Source organism: Phoenix dactylifera, chromosome 12 (genome assembly GCF_009389715.1).
Source record: "Phoenix dactylifera cultivar Barhee BC4 chromosome 12, palm_55x_up_171113_PBpolish2nd_filt_p, whole genome shotgun sequence".
NCBI lineage: Eukaryota > Viridiplantae > Streptophyta > Magnoliopsida > Arecales > Arecaceae > Phoenix > Phoenix dactylifera.
Window position 1 is genome coordinate 4,823,674 of NC_052403.1, and position 17,461 is coordinate 4,841,134.

Consider the following 17,461-nt stretch of genomic DNA (forward strand, 5'->3'; position numbering starts at 1 on the left):
GCATAGCTGGATTGACGGCCACTAAGGCAGAGCTCAGGGTAGCATGGGAAGGCATTACCTATGCGAGACGAGTGCTGAGGGCTGAGCATATTCTGCTTGAGGGAGATGCAGTTACAATGATCGATTGGATCGGGGAGGAGGGCAGGGGCTGTAAACCCTCTGCCAAGAGACATCCGGTGGATAGTGGATGAGTGCAATATCTTTCAAGTCGTGAATGCGTACCGGAAGACAAACAGGACTGTCGACTGGATCGCCTCCTATAATGCTCAGTATTTCGAAGAGGTCCTTTGGATACACCAGGGGGTCTCTCCTCCAATGCTTTGTCGCTATCTTTCTCTTGATTCTGTTGGCTGCACTTATACTAGAGTAATGTGAGCAGCCGTTGTATCCAAAAATAAAAAAAAAAAAAAAAAAAACTTGCAATGAAGCTGGCAATCTCCACCTTTAGTTTGGGCATCGAACTGGATCCTACTTTATCCCAACATTCTGTAAAGTCTGTGACAAAAATGATTGGGGTGATCAATTGACGAGGACGAACATGCGTGTCTTATGTACGGTGCACTGCACCTCTAGCGGCAAGAGCATGAACTGATACCACGTATCGAAGGGTGATTGCTGATTGCCGGCCTTGGGAGGGATTTTGTCTGATACCACACCATTACCTGAGAACAGGAAAATCTTGAAGATCTTGCTCTAGCTCACTTGCAATAGAGGGTGGTCCATTTGGTTCTAAAGTATGGCTCCCACTTCTCCAATATTACACCACTTAAAGGATTCCATAGTGACCAAACAACTTGCCCAAGGAGAAATTAAGCTTTTGCAGAGCTATCAAACCCAACAAGGAAAGCTCCCTTTGTGCAAAAGAAGGGAGAAGGGATCCTATTCCCCAACCATAAAACCTAGGTTCTTAGTGCTCCATATATGCTCCTACAGTCTTGTCATACTCATTTCTTGTGCTCACAATGAAGGGAAGGACAATATCATAGAGAGAGACAGAGAGCAATAAGTGAGGGGGCCCAGTATGGGGTAGCATTTATGGTTACGCCTCTCTAGCTTTTCTAATGGTTCAAAAAGACTCATGACATTTCATTGAATGGAAGAAAAAGATCAGAACCATTTGAAAGGAGGGAATCTAATGTCGTCTAATCATGCCCTTGCACATGTTCTTCCTGTTCCGCCTCCCAAATCACCAAATTAAAAGTAAGAAGGTTCCCAAACCTACCAATAAGATCTTACGTGGACCTCTATAAGCCCAACTAATTAAGATTTATCTTTTGGCTGTGCCATATAAAAAGAAAAACCCACTAATGGCAGGCACCTGTGCTCCAAATATATCTGAGAGCAAGTGTGGATGACTATAATCATCTGTTTGACCCCAGCTCTTTTTAGCTTTGCATGCGTAAACTTTCATTTATATAATGTACTTTTGTCTACTGCACTTCTAATTAGAGACAAATGCTTAAAGTTTTTAGGTTTAAGCCTCTTGATGTTCTAGACATAGTAAGAACATGTTTAAGTTTTACATCATATTGAAATAAATTGAGATGTAAAACTTAAACATGTTCTTACTATGAGCCAAAAACTATGAGCATGACTTTCAATTTTCATGGCTTTTTTCTTCTGTTCAATTTATTGTCTATTTAACTATTTTAATAATCTATAATTAACAAAAAAATGGGGGTTAGAAATATTTTAAAAATCCTACAAATACAAGTCAAATAAAGGAAGCATGCAGAAAAAAAGAAGAAAAAGAAATGACTTTTAAAGGACAGAGAGTGCCGCATAGCCAAAACAAAAAAAAAAAGTGGAAAAGAAAGAAACAAAAGGAAAAAGAGTGATCCTATGACTAGTGAATAAGAAAGATAATATTAGACTGAATGAAAGAAAAAATATCATCTATTTTTCTCTCAAAAGAATAACATATAAGAAATAAAATTAGAGCAAAAAGATGTTCAGGGGAAGAGAAACTAACAAAAAATGACATGTTCATTAGCTTTTCCCTCAAATATAGACAGCTAATCTTTGACAAAACATATAATATTGTACTGGTTACCGAAACTCTGGATTTCTTGGCAAATCACATATTGACTTGAAAAATAGAAAGATAAGAAAATTAACAAATTACCTACTACCTACAGCACAGAAAACTTCTTTTTTTTCAGAAATAAAAAGGCAAGATGAATCTTAGAATCTTTAATTATTGTAAATATGTGTCAAGAAAATGATCATTTTGAGAGGCCTTTTACAAATTTTCAGCCTTCACCTGCATCCACAGATGGCTTATCATGATATATATATATATATATATATTCTATGAGACTGCGCAAGAAATGTAACCACAGAATCAACAAAGAAAAAGACTATCTGGAAAAAAAAAATCTCCTACCATCTCCACTTTCATCATTCCTCTATTCCTCAGCCTAAAAATTTACAGTCAGAACAAAATAAAAGCAAAGAAAAATAACACAAAACTCTCCAATATACAGGAACAAATCTAGGAAGCTTTTAGAGGTAACAAAGACCTCCAATTGACCAGGGTCAGCTCACCTCATCCACCGCCACCGCCACCGCCACGCCGTCATCCTGCGTTGCCGTCCTATTTCCGGCGTCGGCCCCGTCGCCGTCAGCCCGGTCGAGCAGCGAGTGCCGGCAGGTCGGGCACGACGAGTGCGAAGCAAGCCACGTGTCGATGCACCGGACATGGAACCCGTGGTGACACTTGGGCAGGACCCGGACCTTCTCGCCGTCGGCGAACTCCCCGAGGCATATCGGGCAGTCGGTGGCAGGTATGTTGACCCCCGGTCCGTAGACCGCCACCGGGATGCGTCGCAGCGCCCGCTTCTTTAGCCCGGTGGCGGCGAGCCTAGCGGCAGCCTCCTCTTGGGTCTCGAAGGCGAGCCGGCGGCCGCACCGGAGAGCACACCTCACGATGGAATTGAGACCGAGAGCACATATTAAAGCGCAGAGCAGCGCAGCCAGGATGATGACCATGTTGGTGTCGAAGTTGGCATCCCCGCCGCCGTCATACCCGCTGCCTTGCGGCTTGCCCCCATTTTCCGGCGGTGGTGCCCCGAGAAGCTGACGCATGGATCTGATGGGAGGCTAACGTTTTCGAAATTGTGATAGTGGGCGAATAAACTCGTCAACTTGTGAAATTACTGATGTCTTTGAGTTGAGGGAGCACGCTTTTGGGGCTAGTGCATGTTTAATGGATTCTTTGGAAGATGGAGATCCTATTGATCGATAGGCATCTCTCCACTTAAAAGGGGAGGAAGAGTGAGTTTGGAAGAAGAGTTGGAGCTTGCACTAGAGCTTACCTCTGCCGTCCCCGGCGTGCCGAGATTTGGCGGTGTCTGAATTATCCAAGGATGGGGGATTTATCTTCTCTTTAATTTCCCGCAAGGGAAGAGGAGGCTTGGTGATATCTTTGTACCCTTTTGTATCTCACTTCAATGGTTTTGGAAGGTCTTGCGAGTTGATGACACTGGATGGATGCGTTGGGCGAATTAGCGAGGAGGTAGGGGAGATAGAACACGCTTTCAAAGACACACAAAGTGCCGGCAGATATCTGAGTTTAAATTCTTTCTTTTGATTATTGAATGATTTATATATATATATATATATATATATATATAGGGGGTAGCTACTTAACTTGGAAGTTTTGATTTAAACACGGAAAAGAAATCAAGGGTTATCCGAGAACCATGGTTTACGCACCGGATCCCACCTAATCATAGTTAGGGTTAGGCACCAAATCCACTTGTTTTGGTCTTCAAATTTTACTCAACACTTGTCATTGCATCCTAGAACGAATCAGAGGAGACTAGCTTTCAGTGTCTCATCTGGCTTCAAGTGTAAGATTTTTAAATATATCTTACATCATAGTTGCTAATAATTAATCATTTTTTCCTTTGCCACAGGAAGAGAAGTAACTAATACATCCCCTTATGTCACCGTTCGGTCCTTTTCTAAGTGCACATGATAGGATGAGGCTTGATTTTTAAGCTGTACTACTGCTTGATATTTTCTTCTAGCCTTCTGGGTCTTTGGTGTGTTTCTTCCGGCAGGATTGACATCTGTATCCACTTGTTTATTGAAGCGGGCCATGGTAGCTCATGTGACTGCCTCAGGATTCCGTGACCTAGATGCATCTTGGCTTATTAAGATGACAGGGTCCATCTCCTTTCATTTGCATCAAAGCCGCCGATCGATCAACATTGCACCAGCATACCCAGGGCTTAGGCTAAAGTCAAAACCATCACCATCTACCATTATCTGAAGTGTGTAATTGAGCTGCCAGCTCGCGAGCTACTCGTGCTCAACTCGATTTGACTGGTAACGAACTCAAATTATTCAAACAATTTTTTGAGCCAGGCTCGAGTAGCAAAATACTCAGCTTAGCGACTCACGAGCCTAATCTAGTCATTTTATTTTTAATAATATTTATATTTTATTTATAATATATTATTAAATAATATTATGTTGTATTTATTTTAACCATAGTTTTAATTATGATCAAGGCTCGAATACGAACTTGAGTATCGCTCAACTGATATTCGAGTCGAGCCGATCTTGACCATTACTTTTTTTTTTTTTTTATCAAGTTGAATTCAAACTGGATACCAAAGTTCAATCAATTCTGGGTCGAATTTCGAGTTAGAATATTTTGAATCGAGTTGGATTCAAGCCTCTAACTGTTCGACTCGTTTTGGTTCAATTGAACTTCTATATTATCTACTTTTCAGACTCTTAAGAGAGCATGCTTTTGGGTAGGATACTAACAAGGATATTTTACCAACCTTGACTTTGTTAACCATGCATTGCTTTCCTTGATAAATCTAAAAGGTATACCTCCTAATGACGGTTTTGGATAAACTAAAGCACTCACACAACCCGTGCCGCAGCCGTTCCTTGCCTCGCCGACGCTGACTCCCCTGTCAAGAGTCTTCAAAGCTTCACATCATTTGGACCGACCAGTATCTCCAAAGCAGGCAGGGCAAGTACACCGATTTGAAGTGGAAAAGATAGGACAAGCACGCTAAGCTTCCTAAAAAATTTAAGCAATTGGGTGCTTTATCTGCTATTATCTTTCCCTTATATCTTACTTACCATGACATTAGAAACTTGGGATTTTCCGTATGCATGTTCTTCAAATGGGAAATTAAAGATGTACCTTAGCCGAAAAAACTAAAAGAAAGAAAGAAAAATGAACAGAAAAGAAAAAGAAAAGGCCTGCGTTGCAGAGCAATTGGCAAATTTGTGATGACTTAGCGTTACAAGCAACCATTATATGAAATGAAGGCCACACAGTACTTTGGAATTTTTGATGCCGCAGGTTGTGACAAGTTTGTCGTCATAGTACCTCAGATACATCATCCACACTAATTAAAGCAAGATCGCCATCTATAAATGTGTCACCTTCCGAAGGCTCTTGCGCATGAAACGCGACGCACTACATGTGGGTGGTTGAGGTCTGCCTGGGAAAACATGGACACCATTTTAAAACCTTGATGGAAACATTTGTGAATGTCTGCACGCGAGTCTCCCTCGCTATGAAAACCCTACCGGGATTCACTACTGTAGAGGTGTTTGAAATATATATATATATATATATATTAAGCCTACAGAAAACCCTCCAAGTATTTTATTATCATACCATAAAAAAAACAGTCGTATAAATTAGGCCCAGGTCCTTATTAGTTTGTCTAAATATTACAAAAAAGCCAAATTAGGCCCAGTTTTTTATTAGTTTGGCTGGATATTACAGAAAAGCTAAATTAGGCTCCCTTTAGATACTTTGGAAAGAAATTCTAAAGAATAAGAATTTCTAATAATAATGCGATGTATCATACCAATATTTCCTGAAAATTTTGCTCTGGAATTTCATATTCTTGATCATTTAGATAAATAAAAATAATTCTCAAAAATATTTTTTCACCTAGCAATTCTCCAATTCTCCTATCTTGTTACTCCATTCAAACTAGCCCAAATCATGATCCATTGCAAGCATCACCATTACCGCCAGTTAGCAAAATTATCCTTCGATTATAATGGCACCTCATTTCTAGATGAAGCAGCCTACTCCCATAGGACAGGCCCTTATAGTAGGTAAGACATTGCAGGGATAAGAGTGAAACTCGCATAAAGATTTCCATTATTTTCAAACAGATTTTGTCAATAAAAGCAAGCCTAAGCATACAGAGCAATGGACCGCAAAACTGCCCCTTTGGATCAATCCACGTGCATGGTTTTCCCGAAGTCACTACCATTAGATGGCCATGGCCAAGTCCCCATCAAACCAGCCCCATTGCAATCTTAGAGGCGACACCTCCTTTGTCCCTTCTCCAAGCTTCTTCCTCGGATACTCCCACTGCCGCTATAAGCAGGAATTTGATTCTTGTGTAAATCTCGCATATGGAAAGTTATTTTGTATGGTTTCTGCAAATAATTAGTCCAAAATCTTATATTATATAAAATCAAGATTTCTGATGAGAAAATTCCAATACATCTGAGGTAAATGCGACACAGGTATAAAAAGATTGAGTATAATTATAGATCAAATAATTAACAAATAAAAGGAAATAAAGAAATGCAAGAGGGTCTATATTAGCCATCAATTTTTAAATATTTGATTTTCATATTTAATTCCCATTTTTTTGAAAATTATTAAATATCAGTTATTTATATTTTTAGATAAAAAGATTGCAGTCAGTCATATTCTCTATCAGATATAAAATATACACACGGTGTGAAAATCTAATAATATATTTAACTTTCAAAGGTTACTTTTCGTTTATAGATGGTTACTTTCTTTGTATAAGACTCACATCTTATCCTCCCCGCCCTTACCGGTTACCGCCCCACACGAGTTTCCTACTATCGGACCATCATCACCACCATATATTTCCTCCCCACTTCTTCTGCTTGTTGTTCTTGGGGAAGAACACAAGAAGAAGAAAGAAATGCAGATGGAAAATCTAAATCCTCCCGGAATCCCTAACCCTAGACCCAATCTCCCCCGCCCCAGTGCTCCGCCGCCCGCGGCGCCGCCACCGTCCGCGTTTGGAGACCCGCAACCCGCCCCTGGCTCCCCACTCCGCCGTCCTCTCCACCGGCGCGCCCAGTCCGAGCTGGCCTTCCGGATACCTGAGGACGTCCACCTGGGCTATGGCGATCCCGCGGTGTCGGGGAACTCCGACGAGATCGGGTCGGAGGATGACCCTATTTCCACGTATATCGATGTCAAGAAGATCGGATCGAGGCTCGAGGAGAGCGGATCGCGGTCGGACGGCGTCGGATCCGAGGATTGGACGGCTGGGAATGGCGCGGGTGGAGAGGAGGAGCCCTGGGTGGGGAATGCCGGTGGCGAGGCGGCGGCCCCGAGGCCGAAACATGCGCACAGCAGCTCGGCGGACGTATCGCTGATGGCGAAGTCGAGGGGTGAGGGCGTCTTTGGGGAGGTGATGGAGGCGAAGAAGGCCATGCCGCCGGAGAAGCTCTCGGAGCTGGCGGCTATCGATCCGAAGCGGGCTAAAAGGTTCGATTCCAAGGGAAAGGGATTTTTTCAGCAAAAAAAAAAGGGAAAGGGATTTTGTCATGTTTTAATTCTGGTTTGTTATATTTTTTGTGCCACTTTGTGTAGTTTTAAGTTGGGTTTGTTCAGGATGCTATTTGGTATGCTATTTAATTGTGAGAATAAAGTATAAAGTTACCTATCTTTTTCTTTTCTTTCCTGATCTTAACGTGCCTATTGGTCATTTTGGTCGAAGTTGTAGACCTACATTATTCTATGCAGACATGAATATGGAAAAATAAAATTTGAAGTGCCCACAAAAGTAGCAGCATGTCATGGTACGATCTCCTAAACCTTGTATGAACAATTCCATGATTTCCATCAGGTGCACTTACTAGTTCATCTTGCTAACTTCGCGCTGGATTTTGTGAGTGCCAATGATGCAACGATTAGATTGATCATGCTATAAGTATGTTTATCCAAGATGATATAGTAATCTATGTGTAAATTCTGGAAAGAATCTTGATTATCTTAGGACTATCCATTAGCTATGTAAGAGGGAGGGTTTTTAAATTGTGAGAAACTTGGATAGGAATTTCGAGTTCACCTTCAATATATAGACCACAATGGCTTCTCCGGACATTTCAGCACTTTGTCTTGCCTAGATGTTGGGCATCATTATGTGCTCTCTGAATTCCAAATCCTACACATGTTGGATTTTGCTTTGATGATTAAAAGGTGTAGGTTTATAGCCTTGAATTAGTTTAGGAGCAAAAGAGTTCTCGTATTATATAATGTATATAGGACTGACTATGAAAATATGCATGGCTGAACATATATGTGTGTGCATGTGTGCTGAGTTATGCTTTGTCAATTAGAAGGTGTAGGTTCGCGCGCGCGCGCGTGTGTGTATGTGTGATGTGCTGGATTTTGTTTCAACAATTAGAAGGCATAGGTTCATGACCTCGAACGAATTTAAGAGTGGTGGAGTTGTCACATTATTTAGGGCATATAAGACTGAATAGTATAACCAGCATCTCGTTCAAGGCTGAGTTTTTGACAATTAGAAGGGGTAGGTTCATGACCTTGAATGAATTTAGGAGTGGAGTTCTCACATTATGTAAGGCATATAAACTGAAATATATAAACCAGCATCTAGTTCAAGGTCAGGTGATCATTATTATGCCTCCTCAACCATTGTTCTGTCCTGTATTATTCCCCATGTTTTCCATCCTACAACATGTAAGCATTTTAATACAGTATATAAGAAAGAATAATATTGAAAGAATGATAGATTATTAAATATATTTAGAACCTAAGGTCTTAACTCTGAAAGAAAATCAAGTTATGTGGTGTGGCTTCTCTTTCTAACTTCTTGATGTAGGCAAGGATTGGTAAATTATGTTTTTGGATCACTGTCCCACTGCACTCCACTCCTCTCATGTTTCCTGTTCCATTTGAAGTGTTATGATAATAAGCATGTTTCTTCCACCAAATCTATTTTCCACTCACACTCGTGTTCTTATTTCTAGTTTATGAGTATAACCTTGTAATACTAGAACCAGTCTTAGGTGAAAGTTTTGTTAGATAATGTGGTGTCAGTGTTGGAGGTCACCATGCAACACCATAATTCTCTTTAATAAATTGAAACACGTTTGTCACCTTTGATTGCTAGTAGAAAACGAAAATTAAAGTATGTATACCATAATTACAACATGAAAGATTTGTCCTTACTTCCTGAATCAGCTTTAAGAATCCCTGCTGATTATGCCTCTTAGGAGTAAGAGCATGAAAGCTATGTTTTATTTCATATTTTGAACTTTTTTTGTGATTTTTTGTCAAGCTTGTTCCATCGTCCACCCCTATTCACAACCTCATGTCATCCGTCCAGAGTCGGCTTGGCTTTGCAACATCATGTGGCACGTAAAGTCATGGTTTCCATGCAATTTAAATTCTATTGTCCATCATTTCTTCTTAATCAGAAGATGCTGAAGTAAATGCTATGTATATATGCAGCCAGAAGTCAGTGTTTATTTACTTTAATATATGTATACTATCTAACTTTAAGTCAATATATAATTATGGAAATCTTGTTCAGTTATTTGCATTTCACTATATGCAGAATTCTGGCAAACCGGCAATCCGCAGCTCGCTCAAAAGAAAGAAAGGCACGTTATATCGCTGAACTTGAACGGAAAGTTCAGACCCTTCAAACTGAAGCCACAACTCTTTCTGCACAACTCACACTATTACAGGTTGGTATTGGTATGCTTTCCATGAAATGAAATATTCTGGCTTCAGTAGATATTTAAATTTTTCAACAGGCTATATATGGATTTGCTTTGCCTTAGCCCTCTGAACTTTAGTAAACTTTTGCCTCCTATGTTAAGAGGAATTTAAGCTCATAGTTCAGTCTTTTCCTTGCTCTGAATGGGCTGGAGAGCATTCATTAACAGTGCAATGCAACTTCTCTTTCTATTTTTTTTTAATCATACTTATAAAACTCAGATTTCCTTTTTTTTTTAACTCTGTTTACTTTTTCTTTGATTTTTTAATCATTTTGCATGTTCACTTTGTTCTCTTATCTTCATATATCTTTTTGCTAAATTTCCTACTTGACAAGGTAATAATTTCCCTAATTTTGATTATGTCTTCATTAGATGATGATTGCATGTGTTGCTATTATGTGCGCTAAAATGATGCATGTTTTTGAACATGCAAATATACTATATGTCATTTTAGCCATTTAAAATTTTATGGACTTATTCCCAGTGCCCATGCATTCTGGTATTGACATATTCGTTGTACTGCTGGCATGAATAGAAAGGATTAATTCAGTTTCTATTTTTTCTATAGTGGACTTTTTTTTCTAAAATATTCTTCTCTGATTAATCACTTATTAATTTTAACTAAACACTAATTACTCTGCTAGTTAGAAAGGTTACTAATAAGGTATACCGTACCGGCCCAAACCAGGCTGTACGGGACGTATCGTATCATACCGATTCGGTACCAGTACGCGGTACGGGTGGCGTACCGATACTCGATATGCCAATAGGTACGCCAAAAAATTTCGTATCATACCGATACTATACTAGTGTGGCACCGATATGGAGTCCAGTACCAAGACAGTGAACCTTGATTACTAATCTCTCTCTCTCTCTCTCTTGATTTTCTTTGCAGAGAGATACTACTGAGCTGGCTGCAGAAAATGCTGAGCTCAAATTACGACTACAAGCTATGGAGCAGCAGACTCAACTGCGAGATGGTGAGATTTAATATTATATATCATTCCAGAAATGATAGGAGCATGATAGCAGTTTTTAAAATTAATCTTGAAACAAATCAGTATGGATAAAGGTAATATGTATTGTACATTGCCTATAGAATGGTACTTATCATGTAATTGCAAATTTTCTTGAAGATTCTTTGCCATAAAAAAGTAAAAGTTGTATCTTTGTGCTTAAATTCTCTTGGTTCGATGACTCATTCATAATTGTTTATTTTTTCCTTAAGGTCCTGCCGACACATGTTCTCTAGTCTCTGGGGATCTAGTTAGCGCTTGTTTTTTTTGGTGGGATCTAGTTAGCTATTTGCCCCTATCTGTGTAAACTAAAGATGGAACTAAAAATTCACACAACTCAGCTTAATATTATCCCAAAAATCTGTCATTATTGTGATATTCCATGAAGAAATAAATTCAATGCACTATGTGGTGGTAAATACAAGGTGCAAAAAATGGGATATAGAGAGCATTCAATAGGGAGTGATGGTGTGAGTTGAAAAGGTGCGATATTCGACAGGCTTATAGAAGATGAGATTTTGAGGCTCTAAAAACTGCAAGCTGTTCTAAATTGTGGAGACTGAAATAGAAGTATATAAAGGGAGAAAGATCTATAATAAAAACTTTTAAGGAGGGACATTAGGCTTAAAATTATTGAGGGCATGTACCATATTGCTTGAAAATGGTCCTTTGTAAGTTTTAGAGCAAAACAACTTCCCAAGAAAAATAAGTGTTTGGTAACACTGCCAGAAAAGTGCTTATACAAGAAAAAAAAGTCAATAAAACTCTTTTAGGAGAAGCTAGGAAGCCTAGCTTTTGACCTATTTTGTAACAAGTTCTTTTTAGGAAAGCAGAAGCAACACCAAACCTGTCTTAGAATACTCCTTTGGCATCCTATCATAAGTGAGCATGCCATTAGCAACAAACCTCGTCTACACAACCACCTACCTTCAAACAACTATCATGCCATAAATCATAAAGATGACAGCCTGGAGAATTCTCTGGAAATATTTGTAACCTGTTCACTCTCTCTAAAATAACTTTAAGCAAGACTAAACATGCCCTAAAGCTTTTAATTGGATAGGGCTATTTCGTCATGACCATTGCTGACCCAAGGGTATCCAACATTTGAAAAAATAAACTAGCTTTACGGATTCTTCACTAGAAATGCCCCTTTTCAATACTAAAAAATGATTAATAATTTATGAGAAAAGTTCAAAGCACTTTTCCACAAGATTCTATTATGTAGGTCAATAAAAGATGGTTTTATATTTATATTTATATTTTAACTGGATTGTTGTCATTAATAAACTTTTGAATGTGCCTCCATTCAAACATAAATACTTTGTATGATATCCGAAGTTCTAAAGCTTCTTTTGATATCCTTGTGTTTGTTTTTTGGGGCAATAAAAGATGGTTTTTTTTTTGATACTTTGGTGGTGGTCAAATAAAAGATGGTTTTTATATTTATATTTATATTTCAATTGGATTGTTGTAAAACCTTTGGATGATATCCAAAGTTCTGAAGCTTCTTTAGATATCTTTGTGTATATTTTTCATTGTATTTTTTGTTTGGTGAATGAATTTTATGAATTAGAAGACTTGTATTTGAAAAAAGAGATGATGGAAGAAAGGAAACTTCTATAAAAAAAAAGTTGTGTAATTCCAATTTATTCTAAATGATGAATAAAATTGAAACCACATGAAGAAGGACAGGTTTGTATTCCTTTTTTATATTGAATATGATGTCCTGAAAAGGTGAAGAAAGCTGCAATTCTTTCTGTTTCCATCTATTATTTTTTCTCCTTCCTCTTTTTCATTATTCTTTTTTTTTGGTCAGTTGTGACTTGAGATACAATTTGTTATTGCATTTTATCATAGAGAGGGCTTTCTCCCTTATTAGAAAGTGTGGTGGTGCATCTGTCCATTATTGGTTGTCTTCACCCTGTCTTCAACCTCTTTGTGAATGAGTGGGGTTGATTCTTCCCTTTTGGATTTTGTTTCTGAGTACTCATCATATCTTCCTTCCAGAAAGCAGGAAAAAGCCATTCCATTAGCATTCCTCGCAATGCAAAGAGATAACCTTTTTCTTTTGGCAAATACCCAGCCTAATCCCACTACCATTTCTCTGCAGCACTCAATGAAACATTAAAACAGGAAGTTGGAAGGCTCAAGATTGCCACTGGGGAAGCAGCAAGCCCTAGTGGTACCTATAGCATGGAACTTTTAAATGTGCCGTATCCGTCATTCTTCATTCCTTCCCACCAGCAACCAGGCAATCATCAGGCAATTCAATTGCACCCCGAGTTTCAGCAGTCCCAGCCCAACATCTCCGGTCACCAGATTCTCACCCACTGCCATGCCTTTTCTGATGGGATGTGGCAAGACCCTCATGGGAAACTACAAGAATTAGATACCCGAAAGGGCTCGCAGATGGCAAAATCAGAGAGCTCCTCAATTTCTGCCAGTGAAAGCAGCAGCACTTTCTGACCAAGGCCACTTAAGAAATAGCACATTTGTTAGATTCATTGTCCATAGACTGACATCCTTGATCTTCTCTTGCTGGTTCTTTATTATTTATTTTAGTCATTTTTATTCAACCGAAATTATTTGTTCTTTAGGCTTAATATAGTTTTTCCCCTTTCTTTGTTAATTTTCAGGTTGATTGTTCTGGGAAGTTACTCGTGTTCAGGGTCATTTTCTGAGTGATGTCTTTTGGGGAATGAGATTGGTTAAGAGTCTCATCTTCTGATCTTTATATTGTTTATACTTCGAACTTTAAATTTTATTTGGTTCCATTTATTTTGGATTTCATGTCCTGTTTCCCCTCAGTTTCCTCTGTTGAACATTAGGCATGCATGTGTTGTACAATCAAGAAATACAAACTCAGTCATGATAGTCCCCAGTCATATTGGAGAGCTTGCTTTCTTTGTACTGGTTTTTTTTGTTAGATATGTTGACACCCACTACAAGGCTCGACCTAATATCATACTGTCTATCCTTTGACGTTTGTTTGAATTGTGACTATTTCTGATGCTTTATCTCCCTTTCCTCCTTCATAATCTATGTCAATACCAATCCTTCATTCATACCTGTGATGCTCTTGCCTTATTCAGTTAAGTTTTGCCTGATGGTTTGAGGTATGCAGACTAGCACATATCTACCGAAAAACAAGCACACGAGCTAACTTGCCTCTGTGTTCTTGTGGTCTCTCCTTTTTTTGCTATATGCTGCTCCCCTACAGGGATATCAGAAAGCCAAGCTTTTAATGAAAATTTCTTGTCCGGCAACTTCTGTACTTGCAAAATGAAGTATGGCTTGTGCAGGCCCAAGTTCAAGTACATGGACATCTAGGACGAAAGACATGATCATTATGTATTATGAGGAGAATATGAGTATTTCTTGGACAAGCTTTGCAAAAGTATGTGCAGTGTTGATCCTGTCTTCACAAAGCCGATTGTGCTTGAGTATCCATTAAGAAAATATTGCTTATGAATTACAAGTGATGCAGCGCCAGTTTTGTGCACATTAGCAACTCGGAGAACTGGTATGATACATAAGGGATGGGTATCAAAATCCGTAAAATGTAAGCCCATGAAAAAATTAGCGCGCACGAATGGGAGCCGCATTTTGTTGGGATTTAAAACAACCATATGTAGCATTCCTGTCTTTTGGCACGAGATTAGACGAAGACCATAGCGTGAACAAATTCATCACTCAAGTGGGACTTGCGTATAATCTTGTGTCCAATTCTGCGGTAGGGGAAAAAAAATCTCACACACATTGCATTATTTTTAAACAATGCTAACTTAGTAAATTTGGCAATTGTTAGGACAGAGTAGGGAAAAGGAATTTCGCTCCCATGAAAGTTCCGATTCCTCATTTATTATGGGCCCAGTGTCGCTTCATTTATTTAATCGTCTGGCCTACGGGCTCATTCCACTAGATAATGTTGACAGGTCTATTTTTTATTCCTAGATCTGGCGTGCAAACGCGCACTAACTCACAAGAAGTAGGTCGGCGAGAGAGATGCTTTTTAATACCTTAGCCTTTCTTATCAAGATGAGATCATAGATGATAAAATAGGGACAAGCATGCTATCACCGACACTGTAAGACCCGCTGTTAACAACTCCAATAATGGCACACACAGGGAGCAAGACAACCTCTTATTATTCTCTGGACTAGCTCGTTCCTTCTTCCACGAAGCCTCCTCAACAGCCACTTCAATGAATCCTGCCAACCAAAAAATCACACCCACATAAATACAAAAGATCGCTAGAATCCTCCATCACATCAAACCAGACAACAATGTAAAATCTGAAGAAAGAATCCAAGGGATGGGCTTACTTAGAGCAGTCCATGGAGGGGCTGAGCTTAAAAGGGATGGAGACGCCACACTTGCCCGGGATCGAGTTGGCCCGGCTGACATACCCGGAGAACTTCGCCGCAACGGTCTTGAGGCACCTGCAGGCCGTGCGGCGGTCATCAGCCGTGCGAGCCGCAGCCAGGAGCGATCGCACCCCGCTGCAGCACTCCGGCGCCACCGCCCCGCCCGCCTGGACGTACTCGACGCACGGCAGCAGATCCCCATACACATCCGAGCATGTCATCGCAGCCGCCCTGCGAGCCGGCGCCAGCAGTACTGCCATGGCCACCACGAGGACCACAACCATGCACGCACCGGAGCCAGCCATATGACTCTCTCTACAGATTGGAATCGGAAAAGAGGCTTTGTTTCTCTCTCTCTCTTCTCTCGGCGAGTGAGTGCTTTCAGGTAGGGATGGGGCTTGTATATATATTGGGAGAAGGGGTGGGGGGTCTACGGATGTTATTAAAAGGAGCACGGCGGTGATAGTTTTCATCTACTGGTTACGTCAAGGTAATGTTCCTGGCCTGTGACTGAAAAGCATATGGGATTTGAATTATTTTGGCTGAGCGTGGCGTAAAATAGTAGAGATGACGAGGCTGATGCTTGGATTATTTGTAGGATAGGCGCCCGTGAGTGACTGAGGCCGTGGCAGATTCTCGACGGGATATGGGATAATGGGAAATGTGGAGGTTGCAGTAGATTATTTTGCTTTTGTTCTGATTGGACTGCATTTGGATTCCCGCCGACCAAGCCCATACTGTAAAGACCAGAAATTGGGCCCGTTCTTGGGCCCAATGAACTGATGCCGACTTCAGTCTGTTCATCGTGGTCTTCCCACGATGAACACGCCGGCCGAACGGCCCGCGGGATCTCCGCACCCCCCCCCTCTTCCCTCTTCCTCTCTCTCTCTCTCTCTCTCTCCCTTTCTCTTTTCTCTGAGAGCCCATCCCCTCCTCTTCGTTCTTCCCTCTTTATGAGAGGATCGCCGGAGCCCCGCCGCAGCCGGAGCCGCCAACGCCGCCGGGGATCCTTATGTCGACGACTAGAGGTGAGAAAGGCAACCTATTTATTGTTTTTTTTTGGGATTTAAGGGGAGAGAAATGAGGGATGGCAACCGGTTTTCATCCCCTGTTTTGGAAATTTTTTTTTGATGGGTTTCGGCCGGCCGACGGTGGCCGGCCGGGGTCAATCCGGCTGAGATGAGTTTGGCCGGAGGTGGCGAACGGGGGCCGGGCTTCCCAGCCCCGATCTCCCTCTCTTTCTTCCCTTTCTTCTTCTCCTTCTTCTCTTCTTCTTTCCGTTCGGCGCCGCCCGTGAAGGTGGGATGGCCGACGGCGGCTGACTGAGCGCCGCCGCCGAGGGCCACGGTCGACCACCGAGGGCCGACCGGAACCACCAGCCACCCCCCCCCCCCCCCTTCTTCCTTTTCCTTTCTTCTTCTTCTTCTTCTTCTTCTTCTTCTTCTTCTCTTCCTTCTTCTTCTTCTCTTTCTTCTTCTTCTTCTTCATTCGGCCTGGGTTTTTCCTTGCTTTGAAATCCGTGCCTCAAGTGGGGATCAGACCATGAACCGGTTCCACCTAATTCTTGTATTTGGTTTGATCTGGATTTGAGTGAATGGGTTTGGGTTATGGTTTGGATCTGAGTCAGAAATTTGGGTTAGTCTGACTTGAGTCTAATTTGGTCTGATTAGACCTGGTTTGGGTTGGGCTAGGGACCTGTTTTTGGGCTGTGTTGGGCCTGATTGGATCTGTGGGCTGGTTTGGGTTGAGCCCGAATCTGATCTGGACCTGTTATCCGGTTTGGTTCAATTGGACCTAATCTGTTTTGGGCCACAATTGACTTGGCTTTAAAGGATTCTGATTTTAGGATATATATTTGATCTTGGGGGCCCATTCTTGGATTTATGAACTTAGGAGTTTAAGGAGTTGAAATTAGTTTAAATTATGTTTCTTAATTAATTAAATAATTAATATTTATGTTTAATCAGGGGTTCGTGATATCTGTGGCAGGGATTTTTAAGCGAGCCCAGGTAGGTGACCTATTGCTTTAAAGTAGAATTTTAACATGTACATTACATATGTTGATGTTATGATTTATTATTGACATTATATGTTAGAATTAGAAATTAATGTTTAATTTCATAAATTGTTATGTACTGTACTATTGGGAGTTTGTTCATGACTTGAGTTGGAAAGTTGATTTGTTGATTTTTAAAATCCGCGTGACTATAGTCTAGGCCCCGCCAATGGGATGATACGTTGGCCCTGTCGACTTGTACTGAGGAACTAGTTCCG

General features: G+C 40.6%; 3 protein-coding genes across 4 annotated transcripts; 1 reads left to right on the forward strand and 2 right to left on the reverse strand.

Moving 5' to 3' along the window:
- Positions 1 to 2,370: 2,370 nt before the first annotated feature.
- On the reverse strand, positions 2,371 to 3,590 carry LOC103708900 (RING-H2 finger protein ATL74-like). The gene has a single exon (XM_008794006.3). It carries the CDS (start codon positions 3,085 to 3,087, stop codon positions 2,539 to 2,541), a length of 549 nt encoding a protein of 182 aa, XP_008792228.1. The 5' UTR covers positions 3,088 to 3,590; the 3' UTR covers positions 2,371 to 2,538.
- Positions 3,591 to 6,869: 3,279 nt separating this feature from the next.
- Positions 6,870 to 13,714, forward strand: LOC103708899 (transcription factor RF2b). 2 transcript variants are annotated; one of them, XM_008794004.4, is made up of 5 exons: positions 6,870 to 7,537; positions 9,636 to 9,768; positions 10,697 to 10,781; positions 12,931 to 13,314; positions 13,457 to 13,714. In XM_008794004.4, exons 1-4 carry the CDS (start codon positions 6,963 to 6,965, stop codon positions 13,284 to 13,286), a joined length of 1,149 nt encoding a protein of 382 aa, XP_008792226.3. In that variant the 5' UTR covers positions 6,870 to 6,962; the 3' UTR covers positions 13,287 to 13,314; positions 13,457 to 13,714. The 2 variants fall into 2 exon arrangements, with proteins under 2 accessions (XP_008792226.3, XP_008792225.3); XM_008794003.4 differs by having other exon boundaries at positions 12,931 to 13,714.
- A 1,025-nt stretch (positions 13,715 to 14,739) lies between these two features.
- On the reverse strand, positions 14,740 to 15,827 carry LOC103708898 (non-specific lipid-transfer protein 1-like). Its single transcript, XM_008794002.3, has 2 exons — positions 15,146 to 15,827; positions 14,740 to 15,031 (listed from the first exon to the last, which is right to left on the reverse strand). The coding sequence occupies exons 1-2, from the start codon at positions 15,658 to 15,660 to the stop codon at positions 15,022 to 15,024; spliced, it is 525 nt and encodes a 174-aa protein (XP_008792224.2). The 5' UTR covers positions 15,661 to 15,827; the 3' UTR covers positions 14,740 to 15,021.
- Positions 15,828 to 17,461: the final 1,634 nt, after the last annotated feature.

Bases quoted from the DNA above. Each gene is read 5' to 3' on its own strand.
- LOC103708900 (XM_008794006.3), bottom strand. From the start codon at position 3,087: ATGCGTCAGCTTCTCGGGGCACCACCGCCGGAAAATGGGGGCAAGCCG.
- LOC103708898 (XM_008794002.3), bottom strand. From the start codon at position 15,660: ATGAAAACTATCACCGCCGTGCTCCTTTTAATAACATCCGTAGACCCC.
- LOC103708899 (XM_008794003.4), top strand. From the start codon at position 6,963: ATGCAGATGGAAAATCTAAATCCTCCCGGAATCCCTAACCCTAGACCC. The intron at 7,538-9,635 runs GTTCGATTCCAA...CACTATATGCAG, and splicing joins GATCCGAAGCGGGCTAAAAG to AATTCTGGCAAACCGGCAAT. The intron at 10,782-12,930 runs GTGAGATTTAAT...ATTTCTCTGCAG, and splicing joins GCAGACTCAACTGCGAGATG to CACTCAATGAAACATTAAAA.